The 12,439-nt window shown below is 57.3% G+C and overlaps 6 protein-coding genes across 6 annotated transcripts; 2 read left to right on the top strand and 4 right to left on the bottom strand.

Annotated features, from left to right (window-relative positions):
• Window positions 1-473: 473 nt before the first annotated feature.
• On the top strand, window positions 474-2,643 carry MKK02DRAFT_20124 (uncharacterized protein; the record flags this gene model as incomplete). The annotated part of the gene is made up of 9 exons (XM_053086200.1): window positions 474-605; window positions 656-826; window positions 1,014-1,098; window positions 1,156-1,295; window positions 1,587-1,829; window positions 1,896-2,013; window positions 2,073-2,179; window positions 2,253-2,394; window positions 2,471-2,643. Coding segments are annotated over 9 exons (1,311 nt in total), but the record flags the coding sequence as incomplete, so codon positions are not given.
• A 714-nt stretch (window positions 2,644-3,357) lies between these two features.
• On the top strand, window positions 3,358-5,080 carry MKK02DRAFT_30301 (cyclin-like protein; the record flags this gene model as incomplete). Its single annotated transcript, XM_053088016.1, has 6 exons — window positions 3,358-3,602; window positions 3,728-3,809; window positions 3,907-4,198; window positions 4,250-4,295; window positions 4,354-4,592; window positions 4,656-5,080. The coding sequence occupies 6 exons, from the start codon at window positions 3,358-3,360 to the stop codon at window positions 5,078-5,080; spliced, it is 1,329 nt and encodes a 442-aa protein (XP_052942283.1).
• Window positions 5,081-5,526: 446 nt separating this feature from the next.
• MKK02DRAFT_30300 (uncharacterized protein) lies at window positions 5,527-6,312 on the bottom strand (the record flags this gene model as incomplete). The annotated part of the gene is made up of 3 exons (XM_053088015.1): window positions 5,527-5,780; window positions 5,946-6,202; window positions 6,305-6,312. 3 exons carry the CDS (start codon window positions 6,310-6,312, stop codon window positions 5,527-5,529), a joined length of 519 nt encoding a protein of 172 aa, XP_052942282.1.
• Window positions 6,313-6,991: 679 nt separating this feature from the next.
• MKK02DRAFT_30299 (uncharacterized protein) lies at window positions 6,992-7,802 on the bottom strand (the record flags this gene model as incomplete). Its single annotated transcript, XM_053088014.1, has 4 exons — window positions 6,992-7,091; window positions 7,149-7,220; window positions 7,275-7,542; window positions 7,601-7,802. The coding sequence occupies 4 exons, from the start codon at window positions 7,800-7,802 to the stop codon at window positions 6,992-6,994; spliced, it is 642 nt and encodes a 213-aa protein (XP_052942281.1).
• A 571-nt stretch (window positions 7,803-8,373) lies between these two features.
• MKK02DRAFT_40806 (uncharacterized protein) lies at window positions 8,374-9,188 on the bottom strand (the record flags this gene model as incomplete). The annotated part of the gene is made up of 4 exons (XM_053091282.1): window positions 8,374-8,470; window positions 8,538-8,609; window positions 8,666-8,936; window positions 8,987-9,188. The coding sequence occupies 4 exons, from the start codon at window positions 9,186-9,188 to the stop codon at window positions 8,374-8,376; spliced, it is 642 nt and encodes a 213-aa protein (XP_052942280.1).
• Window positions 9,189-9,647: 459 nt separating this feature from the next.
• MKK02DRAFT_30297 (uncharacterized protein) lies at window positions 9,648-11,960 on the bottom strand (the record flags this gene model as incomplete). Its single annotated transcript, XM_053088013.1, has 7 exons — window positions 9,648-9,744; window positions 9,801-9,872; window positions 9,926-10,190; window positions 10,285-10,406; window positions 10,481-10,763; window positions 10,840-11,539; window positions 11,613-11,960. The coding sequence occupies 7 exons, from the start codon at window positions 11,958-11,960 to the stop codon at window positions 9,648-9,650; spliced, it is 1,887 nt and encodes a 628-aa protein (XP_052942279.1).
• Window positions 11,961-12,439: the final 479 nt, after the last annotated feature.

The raw sequence follows: 12,439 nt of genomic DNA, 5'->3' as shown, positions 1-12,439 counted from the left end.
CACGTCCTCCCTCGAGTTCTACGGCAACCCGGCTCCGAAGGATAGCTTACAGTGCTCAGAGTATCCTCAGTATCTGCGGGGCTCCAGGCGATAGGGTACAGCGAGGGCGGTGGAAGGCCGCACGCTGCGCGGCTGAAGGCTCATCGCGCCAAGGAAGGCTGAACCTGACTGCCTGCTTGGGCGCAAGGGCCCTTCCTGAGCTTGAGCCCCGGCCTGGACTCTTCCTTCTTCCGAGAATCTCTCAGGGAGGATGACCATCACTCAGCGGCGGAATCGGGTCGACCCGACCAAGCCCGAAGAGCGAGTCGGTAAGTCACTTGTCCAGGTGTCGACGTGCTTGGTTTGACTTGACTTGGACAACCAGCTTATATACTCAGGGATCGAACCGGGAATCAAGGTCACCTGCGACTTTTGTAAGCTTAAGCTTCCTGACTTGAGGTGAAGGAAGTGCAGCTCACAATGCAGGCCACCTCGATATCACCCATAGTACCGTCCGTTTCAAGTGCGCCGACGAAGCCTGCCGGGACGTAGACCTCTGCCCTTCCTGCTTCTGCGAAGGGAAGGAAGGACAGCGTCACAAGGCATGGCACGATTACCGCGTCGAGGTCAGCTTCTCGCGCTCTCGCTTCCTCCAGTCGGTCAAGCTGACGAGCAGGAATACCTCTCCACGCCGATCTTCTCCCCCGACTGGGGCGCAGACGAGGAGCTCCTCCTTATCTCCGGCCTGATTACTTTCGGTCTGGGGAACTGGTTAGAGGTCGCAGGGTATATCGGGACGAGGACGAAGGAGGAGTGCGAGAAGCATTATTATGAGGTGTTTCTCGGGGTGGGGCTGGATGGGCGGGAGTTGCCTCGAAAGGGGGAGGAGCGGAAGAGTGAAGTCAAAGTAGAGAGGAGTGGGGATGTGGAGATGGAGGGAGGGGAAGAGGGGCAGAAGAGGAAGAGGGAGTTCATGCCGGTATGTCAGCTCCATCATGCCCATGAATACATACCGGCATCAGCTGACCCTGTAGCCGATGAATGCGGAGTTCTCGGTTGACGCAGACGAATGGCAAGCTCGCAAGAAAGCCAGAATAGAGGAAATGCGGAAACCTCAAAGTAAGCTGCCACGATCTCAATCTCCAGTGCGAGAGACAACCAAGCTGACCCTATCAGCTCTCCCGCCACCCACCGGCCCCCTCGTCTCCGCACCGACCAACCACGAAGTCGCTGGATTCATGCCCGGCCGTCTCGAGTTCGAGCACGAGGTGGAGAATGAGGCCGAGATGGCGGTGAAGGATCTAGAGTTTGGCTTGGTCTGGCGCTATGGAGGGGATGAGCAGCCCGAGTCTGCTCCGGTGCCGGTGCCGGACGAGGATCCGGCCGAGGAGGAGGAAGAGGTAGATGGGGCGGATGGCGATGGGGCCAAGGGAGAGAAGAAGGGTGGAACGGAGAAGGAAGCCAAAGGAGACGGGGAGGAGAAGGTGGTCGTCAAGGTGGAGAAGGGGTCGGGAGAGGTCAAGGAGGAAGCGATTGACGTGGACGCTGAGGCGGACGTCAAGCCAGATATCAGCCGCATGGCGGATGTCGCCCCGGCAGCGGGTGAGGGGGTTGGAGTCAATGGGCTTGGACGTGGGGAGGAAGGACCGAATGGAAATGGGAAAGGTGTGAGCCCGACTAAGGTGGACAAGGGGAAAGAAAAGGCCAAGGAGGAGCCACTGTTCGAGGTGGAAGATGAGGACGAGCTGGATGTCAAGCTCGCATTGCTCGAGATTTACTTTAGTAAGCTCGACAAGAGGGAGGAGGCCAAGGAGATTATATTCGATCGGGGGTTGACGGAGCACAAGCGGGTGAGTACACGTCTCCGGCAGAGTAGTGCCGCAGATGAGAAGGGGTAGATGTATCTGACGGCCCAGATACAAGCGGCGGAGCGACGGAGGCCGAGGGAAGAAAGAGACCTTATACATCGGTACAAGGTATTTGCAAAATTGCAGACGGCAGAGGATTTCGAGGTCCTCACGGAAGGCTTGATAGGTGAGCTCGTCGATCCCTGGTGCCTCTCGTAGAAGGGGAGTTCAAGCTGATACACCTAGTCGAGCAGAACCTGCGGAAGCGGATTGCAGAGCTGCAAGAGTATCGCCGGATGGGGATCACGACTGCTGCCGAGGCAGAAGTATACGATCAGGCCAAGATCACACGCGTAAGCTACTCAATTTCTCCTCTTCGGTCTACACCCCAGGGCATAGAGACAGCAGAAAGCTGACGCACGACAGGCGGGATACAAGCCGATAGGCCTCGCACCCCGCGAGCGCGTCGAAGCGATCATCTCGGGTGCCCGGACAAACGCGGGCCAAAACAGGTTCTTGCATGGCACGCCACCGCCGCATGATAAGTCTGGGCGGGACACGCCAAAGGGTGCACCGAGACGACCCGGTGAGCTTCATCCCCTGTAGACTCCGTTTGAGTTGTGACTTGCAGCCGACACCTTCAGTCGCTCCCCTCAACCTCGCCAACTCGCAGTCCCTCGACCTGCTCACGGAGGGCGAACAAGCGCTGTGCTCTAGTCTACGGATACTGCCTAAGCCGTATCTGGCGATGAAGGAGCTGTATCTCCGGGAGAATGAGAGAAGGCATGGACACTTGAAGCGGCGAGAGGCGAGGTGAGTGTGCCCTATCTCAGCGACCTAAAGATCCTGTTAGCGTTTAGCGATCCTCGCTGACACCTGCCGCAGAAAAATGCTCAAGATCGACGTCAACAAGTCTGGCCGGATATTCGACTACCTCGTCTCCTCGGGCATCATGCGCCTGGCGTACGACCCGTCCGTCAAAGGAATAGGGCCAGGGAAGGAGGGGCACATCATCCATGCGAATGGGACTGGGCATCCGCCGTATGGTTCGGTCAGTGGTATCTCCAATGGTAACGGCGGTGCTGGGGCCGCGAACGGAGGCGGCGGAGGAGGAGGGGGAGGGGAGGTACCTTACCCAAGACAAGGACTGGCGGAGGTGTATCCTCCTAATGGGGCGGTGAACGGGAGTACTGGGGGGCGCTAAGGGCGGGTGGGGCGGTACATGTCGGAAGATGTCTTGAAGAGTTTGTATACTATCACTAGCCTTATTAGCCACTAGCCATATGCATAGCTTGGCTATCCTTGAGCCACACATCAGTATATACTCAGTCCTTCTGCCTGACCATTCCTCGTCTCGTCGCCTCCACCACCAATAAATGCGAAAAGCTACACCCATCTTCACCTCAATCTCACTTCATCTCTCCATACCATCCAGATAGCCACGCCAAGCGTAGCGTCCGAGCCGCTCAACCGCTCATTTGCTTAGCACGCAGCACCAGATCCTCCGCTCCAACATCCACGCAGTCGCAAGATGAACGCCGCATTCACGCCCCGTCTCTCCACCTCGACCTCCACGACCGCCTCCTCCTCTACTGGCTATGACGGTGCCGCTTCTGCCTCGTCCCCGCACGTCCAGAAATACCGTCCTTACTTCTCTGCACGAGAGATAGAGCGCTTGTCGGCCAAGCAGCGCGGGAAGCTGAGTGTGGCTAGGGAAGAGAGGGGACGGCAGCAGGCGTGTGGATTTATCGATGCGGTCGGCGTACGATGTGGATTGTGAGTTTCTGCCTTCTCTTGTGGGCTATGAGACATCTCGTGGATCTCATGTCTGGTCACGCTGGTCGGGGATGGCAAGGACTCGAGCTTCATGCTCGGCCGAAGTAAACGAGCTGACGCCGTAGTCCGAGAGGCACGATCGCTACAGCCCAGATGCTATATATACGGTTCCACCTGTACTTTCCATACAAAGACCACAACTACATGGTATGTTCTCCCTCCTCTTATCTGTCCTCCTCTCTGCCCCTGTCCCTCTCGTCTTTCTTCCCACACGCCCACCTCCGACGAGCCTAGCGCAGCCCAGCTAACAACCCGGGACGTCTCCCTCGCAACCCTTTACGTCTCTTCCAAGCTGCACGACACCCTCAAAAAGCCACGGGACATTATCCTCGCCTCGTATCCCCTCCGGTACCCGCACCTCATCGCACAACGCAAAGGCGGCGTCCTTGATCCTGCCCTCGTGGACGTGGCCGCGCTCGAAGCGGAGCGCGGGAGGGTATTGGGGATTGAGCGGCTGGTGTTGGAGAGTGTGTGCTTCCGGTTTGCGGTCGGTGGTGGGTTGGGGTGGGTCGTTAAGATTGCGAAGCGGCTGAAGAGTGGGTTCTGGACAGCTTGGAGGAGGTGTGCTGGACAGCGCTGATGCTCAGTGAGCAAGGAGACGACGATGGCTGCCTGGCGGACAGCAGTGGACTGGTATGTCCTGCTCGTCCCCTCACTGATTTGCTCGAGACAAATGCTGACTGCGACTCAGTTACAGAACGCCCGTCTCCCTCTCCTACCCGGCCCATACGATAGCTCTCGGCTCGATATACGCCTGCGCCCTACTCACACTCGCCGAGCCCAGACCGCACGACCAGGAGGAGTTGCCATCCGCTTCAGGCGCAACACCTGACAATTCGCCAGATCAGACCTGGCGCCGCCTCGCAGCGATTATGGGTACGGCAGGATCCTGGGAGCAGGATATGCATGCCTCGGCTGCCGAGGTGAACGGTGCGTCCTTTTAACTTCTGGTTCGAGGGTGTACACTCGCAAGAGACCCAAGCTGACTCTCAGCTATCGCCCAATCCACGCTCGACCTGCACATAACCATCCTCTCCACGCCGCCCTCGGATCCGCAACACGCCCTGACCCCCTCGCCTACCTCCCCGAGAGACGCCCCCAGTGCCCCTTCCGATCCCTCCGCGTCCACATCAGCATCAGCGGCCATCCGGAGCAGTATCGCCAATACTGCGTTCCGGCTCCCCGCGTACTGGACAGTGCAGACACTGACGGAGATGAAGGTGTATCTGCGGGAGAGGGCCCCGGTAGGGCCGGGGGACGGGGATGGGATGGAGGTGGATGGAGCGCCAGAGTGGGGGGATGAAGGGGGCGAGATGGGCGTGATTGAGGCGCAGGAGAAGGAGGAGGAGAGGAAGAGACGGAGAGGGATGAATGAGGGGACGACGAGGTTTGTATGGGATCATGGGGTCGCAGTGTAGGCTTAGGAATGCGAGGATGTTTTCGTCAAGCAGACTTCATCGTCAGGGCCATCTATGCTTGCAACCCGCACTATCAGTCTCAGACCAGACTGTAATCAGACCGTCAGCAGGACGACATGAAATGCGGCACATTCTGACATGGCACGCAGAAGTAGTCAAACACGATTATATGCTGCACTTCGCTAGAGTTAAAAGAGGTATGAATGTGAGGGTAGGGTGTGAAAGAATGCCACGATTGATATCTGCCTGTCTGTGTCTATGCCGCCCTACTCTATGCTCCTCCCTGACCCGAGCCGTTCCACCAGAATAGTCGCTACATCTGTGCACTTTTAAAGATGCACAGCGGGCTCCACATTCTGATAGATCTGACCGGCCCCTCTCTCTGCTCGCACCGTTCTCCCCACACGCCCGATACACCCCTTCCTCCTTTAACGCCAGCGAGTAGCTTAGTGAGCGGGAGCCTTGTCCATGTCGGCGTTGGCGGCGGGGACGTAGGGGATGTTCCAGAGCTGCTCGTTCCAGTTGCCGTGGCCCTTGACGAGGTAGGCGAGGAAGCCGAGGTAGATGAGCTGGAGGCCAAAGGTGGACCAGCCGAGACCCATGGTGCCCTTGAGGACACCGGAGCAGTCGTTGCGGATGGTGTTGGCGGGGCCGCAGTAGTTGGTGGTGTCGCGAAGGACGGTGGTGGCGATGACCGAGGCTGTATGTCAGCATCGGTCTGAGGTGAAGGATACTCCAGAAGCAGGGTGAAGAAGGGAGGAGAGGGGTGATGTTTCAGGCGGCACATCGGGAAAATGCGGGATTTCTAGGTCCGGGCTTGGCAACCAGTCGCTAGACCATAGCTACGAGCGAGAAGGGGACTTACCAAGAACGAAGAGAGCGAGGATACCGTTCGCAATGGCAATGTTCTTGGCCACGAACATCTTTCCGCGCGAGCCGCGGGCGAACTGAATGACCGAGTGGAAGGTCTGAAGCAGGGTCGCCACGAGGAGAGCGACGACCGCGGCGGGGTAGGTCTCACCACCCCGCTTGACCTTGACGATCTGGATGATGTTGAGGACGAAGGAGCAGTATGCTACGACGAGGAGGAGACCGAGGAGGAAGGACTTGAAGGTGCGGACGCTGTTTGGGTCAGTATGCGAAATTGTATTATGCTATGCGGCGAGGAAAAAGCGGGAGCGACGCTGCGTCCGACAGCGGGGGAGGGGCGGTAGGGGAACTCACGTAGGCATGTTGGCTGGATGTGTGGGGGGTTAGGTAGAGACAGGGAAGGTGCGAGTGGGAGGATAGGCAGAGGAGGAGGATTGTATAGATGCAGAAGAGAGAGAGTTCGGTAGCAAAGGCAGGCAGACGAGGTTACAAACAAAGCTCTATGGTGATTGGGTGAGGGAGGGACAGAGCGCGGGACCGAAAGCTGCCGTCAGGGTAAAAAGTAGAAATAGCTTATTTCTGGATGCAGCAAGTGTATTTCGGTAAGGAAAGGGGCTGAATTACTAATGATTGGTGACGCAGACTTTGTATCAGAGGGTCAGTAGTCCTTGCTCTGAATCGATGTCTCTGACCGCAGAGGGTACGCTCACACTGCCTGGTCCTCAACCGGTAGCAGCTGGGTTTGTTTCTGGTCAGAGACTTCTGCATGCATCGAATCCCAGTCCCAGCTGAGCTGGTCCGTTCCGCCAACACCCCATGCCAAGCGAGGTTTCTTGGCAGGCTTCGGTAATGGGGGGTCAAGAGATCTTGGGCTGATTAGGAAATGATATCCCGCTTTGGGTAATTCTTGGTACGGCCGACAATGTCCGCTGTGAGACCGACTGAGCGCGGAGACAGAAGCACCATGACAAGGTGAGATGCATTAAACTTGACCTGCATTGTGGTTTACAAAATACTACGAGCGCCAGATACGGTCCACACCTACTTGCATGTACCAGTGCTGATGCTGTCAAAAAGGTTGTAGAACAGCCGCTCTGATGCCACCTTCAGCGCCTGTCCAGCAGCGTTGTCATTGCCGACGCTGGACCGTCAGTACTGTATCATCCAAAGTTTTCTAGCAGCACCCCGGGGTACTCACGCTTTGGCCAATTGACATCCCGAGCCCTGGAAGACACGGCTGAGAAGGATCACAAACTCGTACAGTCCGCCACTACACTAATCAGCATCCGTCTTCGCGGACGAGACTGGAAAGAAGAAGACTTACTCGGTCTGAGTGGCAATGTCGGTAGCAATGGGGTTCTGCGCCACGTCGGTGAAGAGCCGCTTGAGGTCGAGGAGGGATAAGAAGACTGTCTCCGTGATGACGCGGACGAGGGGTGCGTAGCTGTTGGCGATGTAGACGGGGACGTTCTGGCCAGAGGTAGCGACAGTGGGAAGGGCTTCGATACCGGCGATGGCTTGGGCAAAGGCGTACTTCAGCTGGAGAGGTGTGTTGTAGCCGGTGGGCTCCAGCTTGAGCAGTGGGTCGGATTCTGCCTCGTCAGCGGAGTCCACGGTACACGGCGAGGGTGAGGAAGGGGTAAGACCTACCGATCTCGCCCATGATGCGGGTGATCTCGGAATTGAGATTTTGGCTGATGTACACCGCCTGCTTTACAGTTGCCTGGACCTCGGCGGGAGTAGGCCCCTTGTAGTCGGACGAGGGGAGCACATCCGAGAGCTGAAGGGGAAGAGGGCTGGCCGAGGCGGTCAAGGCGAGAAGACCGGTGATAGCGAGGGAGAAGTAGCGCATGATGAAAGATCGAGGTGAGTTGATTATCTAGGATGATTATGCGTGCGTTGTGAGGGTGTGAAGTGTTGTGAGTGGGATTGAGATGTGGGGTCAGGCTCGTTACTGGCCTCCGTTATATACCTCTCAGACCCACGTCCCACCTCGGATCTCGCGCCGAGATCCCATCTTCTCAGTTGCGCATCCGGCACCACCACGCTAGTACGTACTCCATTGGTGCTGAGATATTCGCCTGCTCGGATCGACTCTGCGAATGAAGGACGGAGTGGGGCAAGGCTAGAATTAGCAGCGCTAGCAAGGCGGAAGAGCAGAGATCGACGCCGAGGAATGCGGCGATGACGGCATAATTTCGATCGGCCGCATCGATTGCAGGTGGAGCCATGTGTCCATTGTGGAGCCTACACTACTTTACTCAAAGTATGGTACGGTGCGCCGGGTGCAGTACGGTACCGAGCCGAGCCGAACAGCCTGGAGAACCCTGGAGTACGATATGTACGTGGTACGACTACACCTAGTAACGCTACAGATGAATTATACGAGTAAGTTCTACCACTTCCAATCCAGCGCCGGTCATTCAGCAACTGCCCTGAGCAATGTTGTCGACCAAGGTGTAGAAGAGCTGCTCCGAGATGATCTTGAGGGTCTGCCCGGCGGCATTATCGGGACCGGCACTGATGTGTCAGCGGTGACCACTTCGAGAGCCTGATGGTCATCGGTCCCTGCGACGGAATTACTCACGCTTTGGCCAGCTGACATCCGAACCCCTGGAACTGCGCATTCAAGGCCTTGAAGACCGCCCAGATCCCATAGCTAGACAGATCAGCCTATGTCCTACCAGTAGATACTGACAAGAAACGATCACTCACTCAGTCTCCACCGTCCCATTGGTGACCATAGGGTTGTTGACCACGGTGTTGAACAGCCTCTCGAGGTTGATCAAGTTCTGGAAGACCGACTCGGCGAGGACCTCGACGAGAGGTAGGTAGCTGTCCGCGATGTACTGCGGGAGGTCCTCTCCGCCTCCGGTCGCGATGGTGGGGAGGGCCTGGATACCGGCTGTGGCTTTGGCAAAGGCGTTTTTGAGGTTGGTCGGGATGTCGTAGTTGTTGGGGTGGAGCTGAAAGAGTGGGTCGCTCGCTGTGGAGTCAGCTCACGCTTCCTTGGGGGACTGGACAGGCAGAGCTTACAAATGATACCCCTGATCCGACTGATCTCAGAATCGAGGTTCCGAGTGATGTAGATGGCCTGATCGACGGTCGCTTTGACACTGTCCGGGGTAGGGGTGTCGTAGTTGAACTGACGGACGCGGTTGGTGGATTCCGCAGGAATGGGACTAGCGGAGCTGGAGAGGGCAAGGAGGGTGGTGATAACGAGGGAAGCGTAGCGCATGGTGGAAGTCTGAGGGTAGATGATGGCTCAAATAGGGATGAGGTTTGGAATGGTGAGCGTTTGGGGCTTGGACCAGTGAATGTGTTGCGATGTGGGCGAATTGTGGAAGCGCGAATTGACAATGCTGCTGCTACTTATATAATTCATCTACCGCTCCACTGCGCCATCAACATTTCATTGTTCGGTACCGATCAGTTCAATGCACACAATCTAGTGCGTCACTTGTGTAGAAATGACGCGTTGCTGGTCCGAGCCAACATCCGGCATGGGCGACAGAAGCTCAAAGGAGGGCCAGGAATGTGTACCTGCCGTCATGATGTGAACTCAATCAGTCGATGTGGCGGAAGTGTGTGTATTGGGGCGATGGGCCGAGCCGAGCGGCTGCTGTGGCGCGAGCACATACTGAAATATATCGCGACGGAGAGTACAAACGATGTTCGAGGTCGTTCAAGCGGCGCTTCAACATTGACCTTGCGGGATGTTGTCCAAAAGGAGATAGAACAGCTGTTCCGAGACCACCTTGAGCGCCTGTCCCGCTGGCGAGTCCGCGCCCATCCTACGTTATATCAGCTTGCCGCGTCCCTGCTTCTGCTGATCATCAGATGGACTGACCTTGCTGACATAGCGCAGCCGAAGCCCTGGAATCGCTCGTTCAAAGCGAGGACATATCGATAGATCCCGGCACTGTCTATCAGCTACTGCGACCTTGTCCTCACGCTGACAAGGCGATCACTCACTCCATAGGTCCTATGAGCGAATCATACAGCTGATTCTCCAAGACCGCATTACTCAACTCCCTCATATCCAACAATGAGAGGAACAGCGTGTCCCCTACGACGGCCACGAGGGGCGCATAGTGGTCTGCGATGTACTGGGAGCTATCGGCGTCGGGGGAGTAGGTAGGCAAGGCCTCGATGCCGGTCTGGGCGGAGGCGAAGGCTCGGGCGAGCTCGGCGGGTGTATCGTACTGTGTTGGATGGAGTTGGAGGAGGGGGTCTGCTTCTGATCGAATCAGCTTACTCCGCTATGACTGTGGCATGGGTGGACTTGCGGATTGTATTGTGGATCCGGTGGATCTCGGAGTTGAGGTTTTGACTGATGTATACGGCTTGGGCGACGGAGGCGTCGATCTGGCCAGGGAGGACGGTGGGGCGGGATGTGAGGTAGTCTTTCTCGTCCTGAGAGAGAGGGGCAGCAAAGGCTGTGGCGGCCAACAGGCTGAGGGTGGCGAGTCGAAAGCAGCGCATAGTACTGATAGACGGTGTGCGGGGCAGTATCTGTGAAGGACAGACGGGTTCCGAATCAAACGAGAAGGTCTAGTGTATCTATTGAGGTGCTGAGCTACACAAAAGGCGCGCGTAAGCATCACCTGAGATGTCCCGCTCGAAAGTCGAGCCAGCCCCGTCCAGCGGGCGTCAGAGACATTGCAAGACATCACCGCAGGTGGCGCTGCGGAGTATTGGACCAGTCCGTCGAGGCTGACATCATTGAGCAGGAAGTATACGATGGTATATGGCAGACTTGAGAGTCCAAAACCATACTTGATGCTGGAGTCGTTCACGCCCGCCTCTCCAGCTGTACGTATCATATGTCTGAGTCGCCACCCTCCTCTCTGCTGTGCCAATGCTTCAAGCTTCCTGTTCGGGTGCACGATCGACCCCTGACCCAGTCCCAGGTCCTGAAACCGAGGTCGAATCGAGGCGGAACCTCTCCAGGGCCTGAATGTGGCCCTGCATCGTCCGCAAGGCAGCCATCGCTCCGGTGGCGGCTCCTTCGAACTGCTTTTCCGCTTCCTGTTGTGTCTGCTCTTTCCGCTCAATCCATGAGAGGATCTCGGTCAGGTACCGCTGCGACGTGCCGAGCTTGAGGAACGCCTTCCATTCCTTGCCGCTGCTCTTTGCCTCCGCCTCTGCCATGGCGCTTGGACTCAGTGCCGTACGCAGCGCACTGAGCCGGTCCAGCGGCATCCCATAGACTGTCTTCAGACCTTCGTCCACTTCCGACCCAGCCTTTGTAGTCATGGTAGTCGAAGTCTCTCCTCGACGGCCCTTTGCGGCAAGCTCCATCTTGTCGGTGTCTGCAGTGAATTGGGCACAGACTGGATGCTCAGCGAATGTTTCACACAAGCCACGGACCAGCTGGGAGTTGACCTGGTCGAATGCCGCTTCCAAGCTGGCAGCTCTCTGCTTTGCCCCTTGCGCTTCGGTAACGGCGTCCCTCAGCATGCGGAGTGGTTTGTTCTTCTTCAAAGGCTCGGGGTGACTGGTAGCGCTCTTGTTGGACCGAAAAACCTGACGTTGCTGCCATTGGATCGTGGCAACAATCATCCTTTGGTGAAGAGTCTTCAGATTCTCCAAGTGAGCATCCTGACCCTTGGTCAGCCAAGCCCTGCCCCTGCGTCCTCTCACGACACAGCGTACTCACCTCCCCGTATCGCAGCACATCCCAGCTGTGGACATCGGTAGCGTCTTGCAGCGTCTCACACCCTTCCTTCCAGGCCGCGACAATGCGCTGGACTTGGTCGTGCATCTCTTTCTCCGTCAAGAGATCTTCAAGGCTGCTCAGTAGCGTGACCTCCTCCATATCCTTGTCGCGGATGGGTACTTCGCCCAGGGGGAGGGCCCCACGCGGGATCTCCTCAGCCGGGATGTCGACCCAGAGATCTGTTCCCGCACGCCTGACCTGCGGCTGAGCGGCCATATACAGGCATCGGGACCCATCGGCCGTCTCATGTAGCGTGAACACTGCACCATACGCATTAAGGGTGGGCATTGCATCAGTCGTGAACATTGGGAGGCTGGGATGTACTTGAGTGAGTGTCAAGTGAGTAACTTTTGTGAAAGAAGGTGAGTGGCAAACGAGACAAGGGGGAGGGGGAGAGCCGGGGAAAAGGCGCTGAGTTATGTGGCCAGCCGTCGAGCCCTCGCTCTCGCTCGTTTCTCCCTATCATCCTTTTATGAACCGCTTCGCGTTTCGTCTTGAATCAGCGCACAGAGAAGCGTAAAGGATGGACAGGGGCTCCGTGTATGGCGGGCTATGGCCTCATTGAGTATGGCAGAAGCCCCTTCAGCTCTGTGGCCACTCGAGAGGACCGCATGCGTGACAGCGGCAGGTCGGCGATCGTCGGTATGAGGTGCCAGTGCCAAATTCACGGTGTCAGATCAGGATCCGAGTCAGTGCAAACGGTCAGTAGACTTTGGCGGTCCGGACCCGCCATCCACGAACATGCGATACAAGAGATACCTCCCCAC

Source organism: Dioszegia hungarica (genome assembly GCF_025882075.1).
Source record: "Dioszegia hungarica strain PDD-24b-2 chromosome Unknown MKK02contig_25, whole genome shotgun sequence".
NCBI lineage: Eukaryota > Fungi > Basidiomycota > Tremellomycetes > Tremellales > Bulleribasidiaceae > Dioszegia > Dioszegia hungarica.
Note: the sequence above shows the minus strand (reverse complement) of the source record. Positions and strands in the feature narration are given on the sequence as shown.